Source organism: Mercenaria mercenaria, chromosome 13, assembly GCF_021730395.1.
Source record: "Mercenaria mercenaria strain notata chromosome 13, MADL_Memer_1, whole genome shotgun sequence".
Lineage (NCBI taxonomy): Eukaryota > Metazoa > Mollusca > Bivalvia > Venerida > Veneridae > Mercenaria > Mercenaria mercenaria.
Genome location: NC_069373.1, coordinates 55,470,888 through 55,489,341, shown reverse-complemented (window position 1 = coordinate 55,489,341; position 18,454 = coordinate 55,470,888). Strand labels below are relative to the sequence as shown.

At 34.1% G+C, this 18,454-nt stretch overlaps 1 protein-coding gene across 1 annotated transcript in view; it reads left to right on the top strand.

The window, feature by feature from the left end:
* LOC123529135 (ubiquitin-conjugating enzyme E2 H) overlaps positions 1–1,662 on the top strand; it is a 33,583-nt gene extending 31,921 nt beyond the window's left edge. The window contains exons 5-6 of the mRNA XM_045309353.2: positions 405–533; positions 980–1,662. Of these exons, the coding sequence (XP_045165288.1) occupies positions 405–533; positions 980–1,098 (248 nt within the window). The 3' untranslated portion in view covers positions 1,099–1,662. The remainder of the gene's footprint in view (positions 1–404; positions 534–979) is intronic.
* The last annotated feature ends 16,792 nt before the right edge of the window (positions 1,663–18,454 follow it).

Sequence of the window (18,454 nt, the reverse complement as noted above, 5' to 3'; positions counted from 1 at the left end):
AGTTGTGCATGGGGCATGTTAGGTTCTTTCAGCGACAAAAATTGCAGAGTTATGGGACTTTGTTTCTTGTTAACATACTATGTACATACAGTCTGCATATGCAATCTTGTGCATGCCTAATCTACCAAACCCTTACACACAATTTAATGAAACTTCACACAAGTGATCAGTACCAACCCTAGTTGTGCATGGTGCATGTTACATTCTTTTAGATAAATATTCTGCATAGTTATGGGACTTTGTTTTTTGTTACTTTACTGTATACATACAGTCTATATACATACAGTCCACGTAATTATGCAATCTTGTGTGCGTCAAATTGCAATGTACTGTGTCAGTGCATGCGGGGGGTACATTCATCACCTTTAGTGATAGCTCTAGTTTTTGCTATTTATATTTTACAGATCTCTCTAATATTTTTGAGTCGTTTTTGCCCCAGTTGTTAAGCTATCCAAACCCTATAGACCCACTGAACGGAGATGCGGCAGCTATGTACCTACATAAACCTGAGGATTACAAGAAAAAAGTCACAGGTATGGTATAGTGGGGACAGGTATGGTAAAGAGGTGACAAGTATGGTATAGAGGTATACTTTTGATCAGTCAGTAAATTTACCAAGAGAACTGTAGATGCTTTTATAAACAGCAACAGCATTGAGTGGCGGGTATCCTGTTAAGCAATTAAAGGCTGTAGCACAAATAGAGGTATTTCTTGGTTTTGAAGTTTTTCTGGTTTTTAAAAGGTATGTGGTTACATACCTGCCAGTGTCTCCAATAGGGTGGCAACTTTAAAATTGAAAAGGATGACCAAACTTGACAACACATACAGAGTGATAAGATTCTAAACTAAGTATACAATGTGTATGAACAATACAAATTGGAATGTGAAAAGAAGTTGTGTTCTTGCATATTGATTTATATTTGGATTCAGGCCAGCAATATTTTGATTTAAATGATTTAATAGTGTGTCTCTATTACAGAGTATGTGAAGAAGTATGCAACGGAAGAGGCGATACGTGAACAAGAACATCAAGATTCCTCTAGTGAAAGTTCAATGAGTGACTTTTCTGACGATGAAGTTCAGGATATGGAGCTTTAACCTCAGCCTACAATACCTGATGTACACGCTGGAAATCATTGCATACCTTTAGATGACTTCTTAGGACTTAAAACTGAGCTGCACCATGTGAAAACCAACATAGTGCATTTGGCGACCAGCATGGATCCAGACCAGCATCCGTGCAGTCTGGTCAGGATCCATACTGTTCGCTTTCAAGCCCTACTGCATTTAGAGAAACCATTAGCTAACAGTATGGATCCTGACCAGATTGTGCAGAAGTGCAGGCTGGTCTGGATCCATGCTGGTTGCAAATGCACTATGTTGGTTTTCTTATGGTTCGGCTCAAATCTCATGTTCCTGTTGGATCCATCTAATCCGTAACAGGCTGTATTTAATCCCCCAAAGGGAGGCATATTAGTTTTCAACTGTCGGTCCGTTCGTTCATTAGTTTGTTCGTTCATTCTTCACAACATTAACTTTTCGCATGAAGGCTCTTTACTCGCTAACCACTGCACCCAGGACCTTCAAACTTCACATGCTGATAGTACTTAATGAGTACACGACCCCTACTGACTTTGGGGTCACCAGGTCAAAGGTCAGAGTCACGGGTTGCATGAAGGCACTTTACTCGCAAACAACTGCACCCAGGACCTTCAAACTTCACATGCTGATAGTACTTATTGAGTACACGACCCGTATTGACTTTGGGGTCACCAGGTCAAAGGTCAAGGTCACAGGGGCCAATGTTAACTTTTTGCACGAAGGCACTTTACTTGCGAACCACTGGACCCAGGACCTTCAAACTTCACATGCTGATAGAACTTACTGAGTACACGACCCCTAATGACTTTGGAGTCACCAGGTCAAAGGTCAAGGTCACCAGGTCAAAAATCAAGGAGCTGCGGGGGCATTTGTCACCATTTGTGACAGCTCTTGTTCTTGAATTGCAGCTTTATTTGGCAAGATTCAGAAAGAAAAAAACAATACAATATTCTTAAGCCTTAGAGGGTGGCAGTAGGATCTTTTTGGATGTTTAAACTAACTATGAAAATGCCAAAATTTATTTTCCCATTGTAGAAATTTGGCAAAATCACAATTGAAAAAAAAACTCTTACGTCAGTTTTAAAAAAAAACTTCTTAATCGAAATGATGCTTTATATCCTAAAAGTTTTTATAACAATCCATTCACTTCAATAAGTCATAATTTGAGGTGTTTTTGAATTTTTGGTGTCAAAATTGGATGAAATTTAACACACAGAAAAATACCTCATCAAATTTGTCTTTTTGAGGATATATTCAAAACTATTCAAGTTAGTCTGAAAAGTAAAAAGTTTCAATGTCAGACCACATGCAAAATGAAAAATCTGGGAAAAGACCTTTTTATTGAATAGAGTGAACAGAGGTTTTAATTTTATATGCCCACTTTAAAAAGGAGTTGGAGAAAGATGGAATTGGTGTCTGCTCACAAACAAAGCCTATTCTTACTTCTTTTAGGTTAAATGATGGGGAAAAAATACAAATATATTTTCTTTTCTGAGAGACAGGTTTAAAGGTATGCAATGAACCAAAGTGAATAAGGGTATTTTTATCATTTTAGTCACCATTTAGACATTGTTTTAATTTTCATTTTGCCCCCACATGCTCATATACTCAGAACTTTAGTCAGGCATAAATGCTAATGATATTATTACATGTTTTTGAAAGGAAAGAGTATTAATTTTAAGGAAGAAAATCATGAATTCATATAGTCACATTGCCTTCTAGTTTCAAGTTAATTTTAAATTTGGGCTTGTTCGAAATGTTTCTGATGCAATTTCAGGCCTGGGATTTTTCAGGACGTCCAGGTTTCAGGTTTTTGACTTCTAGAATTTCCCTATATAAATCTATTGAAAACGGAGATTTCAGGCTTGAGTATGTAGATTTTCAGGTTTTTTATTTTTGACTATTCAGAGTCTGTCAGCAATGCTTTTGGTCAAAACTTTTTCGAAGGATGTAAATTGGGATAAGGCAACACACACATAATTTTTAATGACTGTCAGACAGATGTGTGATGGAATTTTCTCAGATTTTTGCAAATAATAAAGCTACATGTTTGGCGCTTTTATGTCTTAAGTTTTGTTACATCAGTTTCTCCCGCTAATTTCTGTTCATTATTTTATATAAAAAAATCAGTTACAAAGTTATTTAAACTGTTTTCTAATGTTTTGAATATATGAGCATAATGACATAGCATAGATTTTTAGTCAAAAATCATTTGAGGTTGTAAACTACAGTTCATATGCTTCAGCTAAAATAATGATGATTTCATGATAATGGAAAGGAACAATTTTCTCCTGAAACTTAAGTTTTGGATAAAAAGATATTATGAAGTCAAGGGATCAAGAAATGTGTAATTTCCCTTCCATATTTACTACGGAGCCCTTAATAAAGCTGAATTTTACAATCTTGGCTGCATACATTCATCAACAGTTTTTTGTTTTGTCTTTTTTGTGGGGTTATCATTATGTATATAAGTATACCTCTGCAATTTTGCATTGTTTTTGTGATGTGTTAATGATTATTATTATGCTTGTCTTGACACAGTTAGTTCTGGATGATGGTATAGATATATCTGTGTGTTCTATGTTTTGGTGGTGCCCTTACCCCTGTCCATATCCCCAGTTCTGTGGCCCTTCCCGATATACCCTTCCTTATTATGCTTTTAGCTCTACTGTTCTTTACCAAAAGTTGAAACAAAAGTCTCTTTGTGCAGAATAATCAATATGAAGAGCTAATACTTAGCAACGCAAATGTGTATGCTTCCAGTCTTTCAAATTGTGAAATAAACATGACACTAAAATAACCTCATCTTTGATATGTGTCTTCATACAATATCCTGTCAAGTTAATGGGTTATTAGCTATGTGATTATTAATAGGGTTTCAATTAGAAACTAGTTTCTGTCCTATTTTCTTATATCAACAAAACAGTCTTTGTATGAAAGATAGAAATATGTCTTATTTTGGTGTTTTACCTTTATTAACATGTCATATAAAAAGAAAACTACCAGTTTATTCAAGAGAACATTTTATTTTGAAACCCATTTCAGATCACTCTGTCTTCCATTAAAATGTGCTATTTGATACAACATGTGTTTGTTTTGGCAAGCTGACTCTATCTTCTTCAAAGGTTCTTACATTTGTGCTAAAATCTGTGAGAATGAATGCCATCCCAGTACTGTTTTTGGTTTCTGGCTGTGATATTCAGTTATCTACCCTATCTACATGAGGTGCTTTCTTTTGACACACACACACATATACGTACACACACTGCCACACCAGCTGGCTTACAGAAGGTCATTGGTTCTACCCAGGTACCTGCCATTTAAAGTCAGGAGGAGCAGCAGGGTTCATCCTCCACCAAGAAAAGCTGGCAAGTCGCAATTTTTCCTAAAATTGTGTTGTTGAGACATTAAATCCAACAAAAACAAATTCGAGGTTAAAAGAAAAAGGTAGAACATTCTTGGCTGGGGGACTGATCATTTAGAATATTTCAGTGTCTTTCTGAAGTATTTCAGTATAAAGCTTTTTAAAGTCTGCCCTTCAGTACACTCCTTAGTCAATAGTTACCACTAAATTTGTGGGTGTCCTGAGACTGGCTCTGCCTATAGGAGTTCAATTCTGTGAAACAGGTGGCAGTTCAGTGGCAGTTGATGTAATCAGTATAAGTGTCTTTTTGTCCTATGTATGGTGAGGTAGATAATGTTTTTTAATTTTCATTCATCCAGAACTACAGTTGTTTTGGGCCAAGTTGTTCGAAATCTTAACAGGTGATTAAGCTGAAGGTTGATAAACTTTCAGGGTTATGTATCAACATTTTACAAGTCATGGTTAAAGAAATGTACGAGTTCAGGATTATGTACACTAAAACGTCTTCACAAAAAATTAAAACATTAAACTAATGTTCCCACCAAGACTTCTATTTTGAATCAGAATTTAACCACTAGTTAGTTTAATAGCAGGTTAAAGTTTCGAAAAGCTGGGCCCAGATTTATGTGTGCTATATTATGTAAAATCCTGTGCAAAAGTTGGGGCTATATTTTACATGCCCAAGTATATGATTGTTAGATGGATGCCTTGATATATAAGACAGTGTTTTGGATTGCGTGAGTGAGTTTCGTCTTTCATTTTCACCTGTCATAATATGTCATCTTTTACCTTTTGATATTGGACATGTATTTTAAAATTTCAGTTTTTATAAACTTTTTACACAGATGGTAAATATGCAAGTTTGAATCTAGAAGATACTATGTCAGGAAAGAGCATTTGAAGTGATATGAACATTTGAAGTCTGTTTAAAACAAAAACAAAATAATTTTGAGTGTGCAAAACAATGTAAGTAGTTGTAAGGCTGTGAAACTGGAAAATTTGTAATTTGAAGAAAATAACTGATTTTAAAAGTTAAGAGTACTAAACTGAAAATAAGTACTTACAGAATAGATATTCCAGCTGCCTTAAATACAGCTTCAATCAGTTTGGTACTCCATTATCTTACAATAAATTTCTGTGTTTTGCACAAAATTATACTAAAGCTGTCTTGATTAAGGTTGCTTTTTGCAGTATAAAGGCTGTTTATAAAATGGGCATTACCAATAGTAATGTATATGTAAACAACTCTTTGATTAGAAAAAAGGATAAATGTTCAGTACTCTTTATTCATCAAAATCAAAATAAACCAGTTTGTAGGTATACAAATATATTCACTGCCCTGTAGGATATAACATCATCAAACATAAATGTGTGTATCTTGTTAAGTTAGCTATAAATAGCTTTATGTTTTGGCTATAAATAGCTATAAATGTATTTGGGTTATAAATAGCAATGTTTTTAGAGCTTTCTGTTTTCCAAGTGTATGAATGGTAGATGCTCATGGTTATATTCATTATATTAGTCATTGTTTTATTTGTATACTTTGATTTTCAAGTTGTTAATTGTAAATATGCAAATCCAAATTTTATTGTGTAGAAGTAGGAGAAATGTTATTTTACATTTTAATGAGCATTTAAAATTTATTTACCTATATTATTTATACCCCAAGGAGTTAAGAAGTTTTCATACAGAAATGATTGTTTGAATGGTAGACTATCAATAAGGGGGAACATTAGGAACGTGTGAACATGTATTGTTTAAAGAGACATTTTTACATGGGTTTAGTTTTTGGCACGAGGAGAGGTATTGTTTGGTGCATTATATACAATGATTTCTGGTGGTTGCTGAATAGCATATAATTCAGGTCAAATATTTGGTGCAGTATGGCATTTCTACCAAAATTTAATATGTCATAGAGAATTTTTTATCTGCCAAACCCTAAAAACTGGGAACAGTTTAAAGTGATTAATGGATTATTTATGAAAATAAATTCCTTGCCTTTGCCTGTTAACACAAGTATTCTTAACAAATACAGCTTGCAGCCTTTTTCAGTACAGTTCATTCCATGCATTATTCACAAAGTTATGCTGTTTTTTATGTTGCTGAAAAGCTGAAAACTTAAGTACAAAAAACATTTTTGCACATTCTTATTTGAATAAACCTGAGTATTTTGAATTTCTTGTCGCAGTATTTACTGTTGTCTTTGTGTTTGCACCATTATAAGCTCTCATTGATGTATGATACTTGATAGAATGATTTTTTTTGTTTGCTACCTGTGTTTAGGTAAATATACCACAACTAGATTGTACCGGTATTTATGTACAAGAATAATAAACTATCTAACTTTGAATGTGTCTTGTTTTATATTAGTTAATCATTACACAAGTTATTTGGCAGACAACGTCCAAGTTTTTCTGCCTGAAGTTGTCAGAAAAGTTACCATACTCATATTTTTGGGAGCTTTTTATGGCCAATTGGCAAAGGTCACCAACTTCAATTCACTTGCCCCACACCGACGTGCGTTCGAAACCTTGCTTGGTAAGTAGAATTCTTCATGTGAGGAAGCCAACCAGCTGGCTTACTAAAGGCCTGTGGTTCTTCATAAATGCCTGTCTGTGATGAAATAATGCCGGAAGGGGAACCTGAAGTTTCCTTAAAGGGTAATGAAGCCTGGAAATAAGTTAATTTTATATGAAAGCCATCATCAAGCCTTTCATAACGCAGAAAGAATTTTTAAAATCGGACAACTATTGAAAAAGATGTGGCAGTTTGAAATTTAAGAAAATGGCTGATATTCCAGGTAGCCATTTAAGTGTGTTTATGACGTCATTTACACACTGCTGAATACTTTATTTAGCTGGACTAATTTTCATGTTTCTTAGGTGTGAGATGTAAGTCATAATAATTTCTTTCATTATAGCTGGAAAAAGTATAGAAACTATTTTACAGTAATAAGTAAATGCTGTTCAAATATGTATCTAAAAATTTAATAAATCCGCCATTTTGTTTTTTGATGTCATGGAAACAAATGACCGCCAATTTGACCAGATATTTATATGCTCATAACTTTCTCATTGTTACTCCGATTTAGAAAATTCTTTTACTTCTTTGCCCAATCACGTGATTTCGCTACGTCATTTTGAGCTTGAAAGTGAAAGTGGAAAGGTAAATAAAAATCATAAACCAGGGCGTAAGTTTTTTATTCAATATATTGTGTTAATATGCACATGATTCGAAACCTGTTTGAAAGTGCTATCCCCGGTACTACAATTTCCCCACCAAAACTTTCTCGTTTTAACGCTATTCCTGTTCAGTTGACTTGCACAATGTCGAAAGTGGTTGAACAGAAATAGCGTTAAAACGAGAAGGTTTTGGTGGAGAAATAGTAGTACCGGGAGTAGCACTTTCAAACAGGTGTCGAATCATGTGCATGATATTAACAAAATGTATTGAATAAAAAACTTACGCCCTGGTTTATAAATTTTGTTTACCTTTCCACTTCCACTTTCGAGCTGAAAATGACGTAGCGCGATCACGTGATTGGGCACACTGTTTAAATGATTTAAGAAATCCCAGCTGACAAAATTAGCGTTAGAACAACGTTGCCTTTCCCTTTAACAATCACAGCATGAAAAGTTCCCTTGTGACCTAAATTGCGTCTGTTCGACTCTGAAGCAACAAACAAACTACTTTATTTCTGTCTTGAAATGGAGATGCCCTCATCCATCCCCAAGCATATTCCACTTATAGTTGCTCATGCTTGTCTGTCGTAGACCATAATTTGGTTGCCAACCAAAAATAATATCTGTCTAATGGTCAGAAGATGTTGAGCCCATACTCCTTTTTTGGGGGGACTTCAGTAGCCACCAACTTCTAATCATTCCCCACCCCCTCATTAATGTTCGTGCGAAACTTCGCTTCGGATATAGAATTTTCTATGTGAGGAACCATCCAGCTGGCTTACGGAAGGCCTATGGTTCTATACAAGTGCAAGCCTGTGATGATATAATACCCGAAGGGACCCAAAGTCTTCCTTAACCATCAAAAGCAGGACAGGCAGCCGTCAGAGTGACACTCAGCCAACAAACTTTACTCGCATGTTGTCTTTAACCAGAGATACCCACCCACCTCGATCCATACATACACCACTTGGAAGAGTTTGCCAATACTTGTCTGCCAGAAGATTTGGTTGCCAATCGGGAACTAGAGGAATGCTTGGGTCTACAGTAGTAGGATGTTTGCATTTGGTCAAGGTCGCAGTCACACTGAGACTGAAATTGTTGTCCAACCATAACTGGAGAATGATTTGCCCGCCCTTACGCACCTTCAAACTTCACAGGATGGTTGCATGTATTCAGTGGGGTCAGTAGGTCAAATGACTGGTGAACGTTAGTACATAGTCGTGCGTTGTAATGTAGTGGCCGGTGCACCAGAATCTTTCTTTAAAACACAACACGATTATGACAGTTCTAACATTTTTATTTTCTAACGAAGAGCAATGCACAGTTACTTATAATGTTCAGTCTTATTTCAAAGATGTAATCAATGTTCAGTTAGGCTTTTAAACAATTCTGTTTACAATTCTATAAACACAATTTCTTAATTATAAATGTACTTCAGCCTAGCTTTTAACAATATGCTTATTAAGTTTCAGCTCATGAGAGCGGGACCATATGTCCCTTGCCCGTTACCTGGGCTGCTCCGCAGCCCGTCATCTGGGCTGCTCTGTTACAACCCGTTTTGTAATAAAGTTGCAAATTGTAATAATTATAACAAAACGGGTTGGAGTGCTTATTACAATTTGAAATGGACATCACAACCCGTTTTGTAATAAAGTTGCAAAATGTAATAAATTTCTCAGAGTGTGTGTAAACGTATTTGTATCATAGTTCTAGGGTTCGCTATGTCAATAAAATTGAATGAGGTGAGGATGTCAAGGGGCGTACTATTAGCATGTAATTTTACTCATTAATTGTAACTTAGAAGGTTATTGGTGAGCATAACATCAAGGAAGTTTCAACAAAATGGTTACGAGTGCTTATTACAAAGTGAAAATAAACAAAGCATCCCGTTTTGTAATAAAGTTACAAAATGTAATAAATTTCTGATTTAGCTAAAAAGCATTTGTGTCATAGTTCTAAGGTTCACTATGTGAATAAAAGTAAAGGATGTGAAGATGCTATGTGTCATACTTATGACAATTTGGCATTAACTATTTCCATAAAGGTAAAAAAGGCAAGTACTTACAAATCAAAGCGGATACTCAAATTGTCATAATTATTACAAAACAGGTTAGAAAGCTTATTAGAATGTGAAATGGACATTGCAACCCGTTTTGTAATAAAGTTGCAAAATGTAATAAATTTCTGAGTTAGTTGAAACGCATAAGTGTTATAGTTCTAAGGTTCACTATGTGAATAAAAGGGAAGGATGTGAAAATGTAATATGTCATATTTCAGACAATTTGGCATTAACTATTTACATAAAAGTACAAACAAAAAAAAAACAACAAAAAACAAGTACTAACAATATCAATGTGGATACTCAAATTGTAATAATTATTACAAAACGGGTTAGAAAGCTTATTACAATGTGAAATGGGCATCCCAACCCGTTTTGTCATAAAGTTGCAAAATGTAATAAATTTCTGAGATAGCTGTAACGCATTTATGTCATGGTTCTAAGGTTCACTATGTGTATAAAAGTGAAGGATGTGAAGATGTAATATGTCAAACTTACGACAATTTGGCATTTAGTATTTACATAAAAGTGAAAATAAAACAAGTATTTACAAGATCAATGATGATACTCAAATTGTAATTATTATTACAAAACGGGTTAGAAAGCTTATTACAATGTGAAATTGACATCGCAACCCGTTTTGTAATAAAGTTGCAAAATGTAATAAATTATTGAATTACTTGAAACGCATTTGTGTCATAGTTCTAAGGTTCACTACGTGAATAAAAGGATGAAGGATATGAAGATGAAATGTGTCATACTTATGACAATTTGGCATTACCTATTTAAATAAAAGTAGAAAAATACATAAGTATTTACAACATAAATGTGGATACTCAAATTGTAATAATTTTTAAAAAAACGGGTAAGAAAGCTTATTGCAATGTGAAATGGACATCCCAAACCGTTTTGTAATAAAGTTGCAAAATGTAATAAATTTCTGAGATAGCTGTAACGCATTTATGTCATGGTTCTAAGGTTCACTATGTGTATAAAAGGGAATGATGTGAAGATGTAAAGTGTCAAACTTACGACAATTTGGCATTAAGTATTTACATAAAAGTGAAAAAGAAAACAAGTATTTACAATATCAATGATGATACTCAAATTGTAATAATTATTACAAAACGGGTTAGAAAGCTTATTACAATGTGAAATGGACATTGCAACCCGTTTTGTAATAAAGTTTCAAAATGTAATAAATTTCTGAGTGAGTTGGAAAGCATTTGTGTCATAGTTCTAAGGTTCACTATGTGAATATTAGTGAAGGATGTGAAGATGTAATGTGTCATACTTATGACAATTTGGCATTAACTATTTCCATAAAGGTAAAAAAAACCAAGTACTTACAAATCAAAGCGGATACTCAAATTGTCATAATTATTACAAAACGGGTTAAAAAACTTATTACAATGTGAAATGGACATCGCAACCCGTTTTGTAATAAAGTTGCAAAATGTAATAAATTTCTGAGTAAGCTGAAACGAATTATGTAATTGTTCTGAGGTTCACTATGTAAGTAAAAGTGAAGGATGTGAAGATGTAATGTGTTATACTTACCGCAATTTAGCACTAACTGTTTACATTAAAGTAAAAAAAGAAAGATAAGTACTTACAAAATCAGTGAGGATACACAAATTGTAATAATTATTACAAAACGGGTTAGAAGCTTATTACAATGTGAAATGGACATCACAACCCGTTTTGTAATAAAGTTGCAAAATGTAATAAATTTCTGAGTTAGTTGAAACGCATTTGTATTATAGTTCTAAGGTTCACTATGTGAATAAAAGTGATGGATGTGAAGATGTTATGTGTTATACTTATGACAATTTGGCATTTACTTTTTACATAAAAGAAAAAAAAAACAAGTACTTACAATATCAATGTGGATACTCAATTTGTAATAATTATTACAAAACGGGTTAGAAAGCTTATAACAATGTGAAATGGACATTGCAACCCGTTTTGTAATAAAGTTGCAAAATGTAATAAATTTCTGAGTAAGTTGAAACGCATTTGTGTCACAGTTCTAAGGTTCACTGTGTGAATTAAAGTGAAGGATGTGAAAATGTAATATATCATACTTATGAAAATTTGGCATTAACTATTTACATAAAAGTAGAAAAAAACAAGTATTTACAAAGTCAATGAGGATACTCAAATTGTAATACTTATTACATAACGTGTTACAGTGCTTATAACAATGTGAAATGGACATCACAACCCATTCTGTAATAAAGTAGCAAAATGTAATAAATTTCTTAGCAGAAACGCATTTGTGTCATAGTTCTAAAGTTCACTACTTAAATAAAAGTGAAGATTGTGAAGATGTAATGTGTCATACTTATGGCAATTTGGCATTACATTCTTACATAAAAGTAGAAAAATATCAAATACTTACAACATTAATGTGGATACATCAATTGTAATAATTATTACAAAACGGGTTACAAAGCTTATTACAATGTGAAATTGACATCGCAACCCGTTTTGTAATAAAGTTGCAAAATGTAATAAATTTCTGAAATAGTTGTTACGCATTTATGTCATGGTTCTAAGGTTCACTATGTGATGAAGGATGTGAAGATACATGTATAATGTGTCATATTTACGACAATTTGGCACTAACTATTAACATAAAATAAAAAACAAGACAAATACTTACAAAATCAATGAGGATACTCAAATTGTAACAATTATTACAAAACGGGTTTGAAAGCTTATTACAATGCGAAATGGACATCGCAACCCGTTTCATAATAAAGTTGCAAACGGTAATAAATTTCTGAGTTAGCTGAAACGCATTTTTATCATAGTTCTAAGGTTCACTATGTGAATACAAGTGAAGGATGAAAAGATGTAATGTGTTATATTTACGACAATTTGGCATTTACTTTTTACATAAAAGTAAAAAAATACAAGTACTTGCAAGATCAATGTGGATTCTCACATTGTAATTATTATTACAAAAACGGGTTAGAAAGCTTATTGGAATGTGAAATGGACATCACAATCCGTTTTGTAACAATGTTGCAAAATGTTTTAAATTTCTGAGTTAGTTGAAACGCATTTGTATTATAGTTCTAAGGTTCACTATGTGAAAACAAGTGAAGGATGAAAAGATGTAATGTGTTATACTTACGATAATTTGGCATTTACTTTTTACATAAAAGTAAAAAAATACAAGTACTTGCAAGATCAATATGGATTCTCAAATTGTAATAATTATTACAGAACGGGTTAGAAAGCTTATTAGAATGTGAAATGGACATCACAATCCGTTTTGTAATAATGTTGCAAAATGTAATAAATTTCTGAGTTAGTTGAAACGCATTTGTATTATAGTTCTAAGGTTCACTATGTGAATAAAAGTGATGGATGTGAAGATGTAATGTGTTATACCTATGACAATTTGGCATTTCCTTTTTACATAAAAGACAAAAAAAAAAAAACAACAAAAAACAAGTACTTAATAATCAAAGCTGATACACAAATTGTAATAATTATTACAAAACTGGTTAGAAAGCTTATTACAATGTGAAATGAACATTGCAGCCCGTTTTGTAATAAAGTTGCAAAATGTTATACAATTTTTCGGCGTGTGATAGGGCGTTTGTGCCATATCTCTAAGGTTCACCATGTGAATAATATTGAATGAGGTGAAAATATCACGTGGCGTACTTTTAACATAATTTTTACTTATTATTTGTATCTAAAAATAATGCTGATCATATCAACGTGAGCTTTCATAACATCAAGGACATTTTATAACTATCACAAAAAGAGTGCTTATTAAATTGTAAAGTTGACGATAAAATCCATTTCCAAATAAATTTCCAAAATGTAATAAATTTCTAAGTATGTGTAAATGTAATTTTGGCCAACAGGTTTCATTTATGAATGAAATTCAAGAATGTGAAAGTGACAAGTACATGTACCTAGTTTTGACAAAATGCTTTTCACACAATACATTAAATTAATAGAAGGAAAATCGTCAGGAAATAAAAGTGAACTTTTATTCATTCAACAAAATTTTCATTACATAACTGGTTAGAGAAATTATCATTTGTGGAATACTTCTAAAGGTCATTATATGGATAAAAGAAAACGAGTTGAAGCTGTAAGGCGGCGTTCTTTCAACATAGAATTTTTACTCTTTATCTGTAACTTAAAAGGCAGTTGATTAGTTTGTAGTGCTAATTACAATGTGAAAAGGATATTACAGCTCGTCTTATTTTTATAAAATTGCAAAATGTATCTAATTTTTAAGTATGTAAAAATAATTTTGGTCATTTTATTATTTTATTTTGTTGTATTTAACGTCGCACCGACACTATTATATGTCATATGGCAACTCTCCAGCTTTGACGGTGTAGGAAGACCCCAGGTACACTAGAGAAAGTGCAAGGTACCGTTCACGACCTCTAGGCCCGAGTTGAGCAGAACTCAAAAGTTACAAACGTACTAGGATTATTAATTCAGAGGCATCCGCAGATGTATTCATATGGCGGTGCACATGGATACTACAATGATGCACCGAGTTCAATTCCATAATTTGGTAACTGATCAAAACACTTATTTAAGCTAATTTAAGCTCTTATACTAATACAAATAAGTTCCAAGTTATTAACTTGTCTAACTACTATAAAGACCAATGCAAAAAGATGACTGATTTTATCAAATTTTACCATTTTTATCAAATTTTACTAAATTTTAACAAAATTTTAAACAATATAAACTTTAATCTAAATAAAACTAATAGAAATGGCCCCAAAAATTACCTTGTAAATGACACAGAACATTACAAAATAAACATTAAAAGTTTGGCCAGCATTCTTTTATGTGTGTTAGGGACCTATGGTGACATAATGCGTACGGTCTGGGTATATGAAAGAGGCCACCATAGGACGATGTACAGTACAAAACCAGACGAAACCAGGAAGAAGGTAAATAAAGTACAAAGAAATAGGTGATCTTTTAGTTCAACAAAACACCGCGTTTAGGCGTTACGTGCACAAAAACGCGCGTAATACATTCATTATTTAATATTATCACCTGAAACTTTCAGCACCGCTAGAAAATAAACATAGCTCGAATTCTATAGCAATTTTGATAAGACAATAGTAGAATCTTAAGCAAAATTATATAGAAAAAACCGGCATTTTTTAAAAATAAATTAACTGTAAAGTTTGATACAGCGCGATCGTAAATAGCAATTTCGTTTTTATCGTTAATAAAATGTAAAAAACTAAAGGACATAAAATTCAGACTTTCGGCCAGAAGATATCAAAAACAGAATAGAAAAATCTTTAATAACTAAAAAACGTCAGTATTTTAAAGACAGATTAGACAGTGTTGTCAAACAAATTTCTAGCTACATTGACTTACCGAACGAAGCGTGTAAAGTTTATTTATATAAATAGCATGTCGTAGCCTATTTTAACAAGTTTCGAATAAATTTTTGTTCTTAATTTTATTATGTTGCTTTTGGTAATAAAAAGTAGAGTATAGACAGTCCACGGCCGTTGCATTCCCTTGGATGTTTGTATGTAAGTCAGGAAGGGAAACGCAGATGAATCTGAAAATTAATAACTTGCAGTAAATAGTATTAAAACATTTTGTAATATTCATATATAGTACACTAATTACGATTTGGAACACATCCAGTCTAGATCTAGGATAAAGATGTAAAAAGATGGCAAAAAGAAGTGGATTTACGGGTGTACTGAGGTATAGGTAGCTACGCGCCTGAATTGTAGTCTGCGTTTCTGGAACGTGTCATTTATCCATTATGTACTTTTTGGAACATGAGGTTAGGTAAGCACCATTAACCAGTTAAAGCTCACCAGTAGTGTGTTTGCCACTGACCGTTTCAAGGCGGTGCCCCACTGTGGTCCTTTATTTGTTATACCCCGACGAAGGCGGCTCAGGAATATAGTTATGACGTTGTCCGTCCGTCCGTCTTTCCATCCGAGGCCATATCTCTTAAGTGGTTTAGAATATTTTAATAACACTTCGTATATAAATGCTCACCACTGTAAAAAACTGCGGTGTGTCAAGTTTCAGTTAATTCTTCAGTAACACCATAGTAAAAGCCCTTAGTAGTTATGTTAACTATATAAGACTTTTTATATAAGTATGACAATTTCTGCTTTATAACTTGTGACCTAGAACTATGAAACTAAAACTGAGGTTAGATCACCATAATGTGGTAATGCACACATAGCCAGGATATTTTTAATAGTTTCCGAGTTATTGTCTTGCAATTGTTTAAAATTCCAAATAATAAATTGCACAAAACAAACTTGCAAATTGGAAGAACATAAGCAAACTTTTTTCATTTTCCCATGAACATTTATTACCAACATGTGAAGTTCTCACCCCCTCCTCAGTAGTTACACCCCCTATGCGAGTATCGTTTTGGAATATGTACTAAGATTCTCAAGAAGAATGCCAAGTGAGAAAGGTCACATCATGAAATTACATTAAATACTTTTTGAGCTAGGCACATAATTAGGTGAAAATGTGCATATTTTTACTATTTCAGGGAGCATAACTTTAAAAATAGGGGCTGGAGCCGGCCAAAATATAGAAGGTGTGCAAGTTTATATCATGATAAAGACTTGTGCAAGTTTTCAACCATTTATATTAAATACTTTATAGCTAGGTGCGTCAAAAGGTGAAAATGTGCATTTTTTACTATTGCAGGGGCCATAACTCTGAAAATAGGGGTGGAGCCAGACACTAGTAAGGAGCATATTTTGCACTATATGAAATAGATCAAATGAGCCGTTACCAAAATTTCACCTGAGGCGTATGAGCAAAAGTAATTATAATTTAATGCAATGAAGTATTCATGTGTTAATGTTTAGGTTTAGATATACATTGTACAGCCGTAAATATTTGTTTACATTTGATGAAACAAAACAAACGTTGATTAATTATTTTACCAATAAACCGATCGTATTGCGGGTATGTTTCCCTGGTGTATTTATCGTCAGTTCACAATTCTGTTTACAAAACCCAAGGAAATGGGCAGTTGAATAGGCTGGCTTGCAAAAGGTAAACTTACTAAACTTAGAAAACAAGAGGATCAAATGGTCCTAGGTCACTCACCTGAAAACCACTTGATTAAACTGAAAGATTATCCTGCTTAAAATGCGATCCCTTTTGCATACGCAAGGTATTTCTTTCATTTTCACCAGGTGACCTAGTTTTTACTCAACATGACCCATATCTGAACTAGAAAATCTTTCTGATTAAATTTCATGAAGATCCACTGAAAAAAATGCAACGTCTATTGCATACACAACGTTATTCTTTGATTTGACCAGCTGACCTAGTTTTGACGCTAAACGATCCGTATTTAATTTTGACCTAAACTTCATCAAAGCTAACACTTTCATCAAATGTCATGAACATCCTGCCAAAACTTCGTAAGATCTTGGATCATATGTAATTTTCCAACCGTATGTGGTAAAATTATAAAAAAAAATTTAATAAGAGGTTACGACCCAACTGTTTTGAGACATATCGCTTGTTTAGTGTTCAACCCGTTTACAGTTGGACACTACGCTTCCCTCTTTGATTGTGTCTGACGGAAGAGGGGGAGGGGGACTCTATGAGAAGCAGTTTCTATCCAACCAGGACTTTACTGTCTTGATATCTGTCTTCTGACCTGTTTCGTCGGGCCATTAAGGGTGTTTCTCTTATTGCTCGTCTTCTGCAAAGGCATTGAGTACATACATTTTTTGGTTCTTAAGGTTTACTCTTTATATATTTATACATGAGCGATTTTGTGTTTTACATGTCATGCCTTTTTGTTTCCGTTACGCGTGTTAGAGATTCACCTGGAGGGGATTACTTTTATTTACACTATTCCGTGTCTTTGAAACATGGTGGGGGCACGAGTGAGGTTGGGTGCGCACCATAAACCGGTTTAAACTCCCCAGTTGTTTTTTTTTGCCACTGACCGTTATAAGGCGGTGCCACACTGTGTCCCTTTGTTTATTCGTTTTGTCCTCGTGTGTTGGCTTTGTGTGTGTTTGTGGTGTGAACGTCTGCGTGCTGTGACATTCATTTTGTGGAGGCTGCGTTTTTTTGTGTTTGTGTTCATGTGTGTGTGGTGTGAACGTCTGCGTGCTGTTGGTTTCGTTTTTGGGAGGCTGCGTTTTTGGTACGTGGCATTCGCTGTCTGATATTTGTCTGTGTTTTTGTAGCCCCTATTTAAGGTGGACGGATAGCTCAGTGGTTTGCACACTGGCCTTCCAATCCTGAGGTCGGGGGTTCGATCCCCGGCCGTTACTCCGGAATTTTCAGAAACGCTTTTCAGTGTTTCCCACCTAACTAGAGGTGTACTGGGCAGGAACCCAGGCAATCCTTGCGTGTATCAGTGCTATACACTGGGCACGTTAAAGAACCAGGCTGTCTATTCGCAACGAGCTAGGCTAAGTTAGCTGGACAAGCCTCCGTCTGATTTCTGATCTCTCTGTAGTGGGGGCTTTGTCTCACTCTGTCCCTCTGGTCAGATCGCTCTGTGTTTGTACAAGTAGAGGATGAATTATGCGCCTTGTGTGGCTGCATTTGAACTATGTAAAGCGCCTTTGAACGTGAAATTGATCATGAAAAGGGCGCTATATAAATCTGGTATAATAATAATTCACAGTTTTTCTTTGATTAACGTGGTGACCTAGTTCTTGACCCCAGATGACCCTTATTATTACTCCTCCTAGATGTCATCAAGAC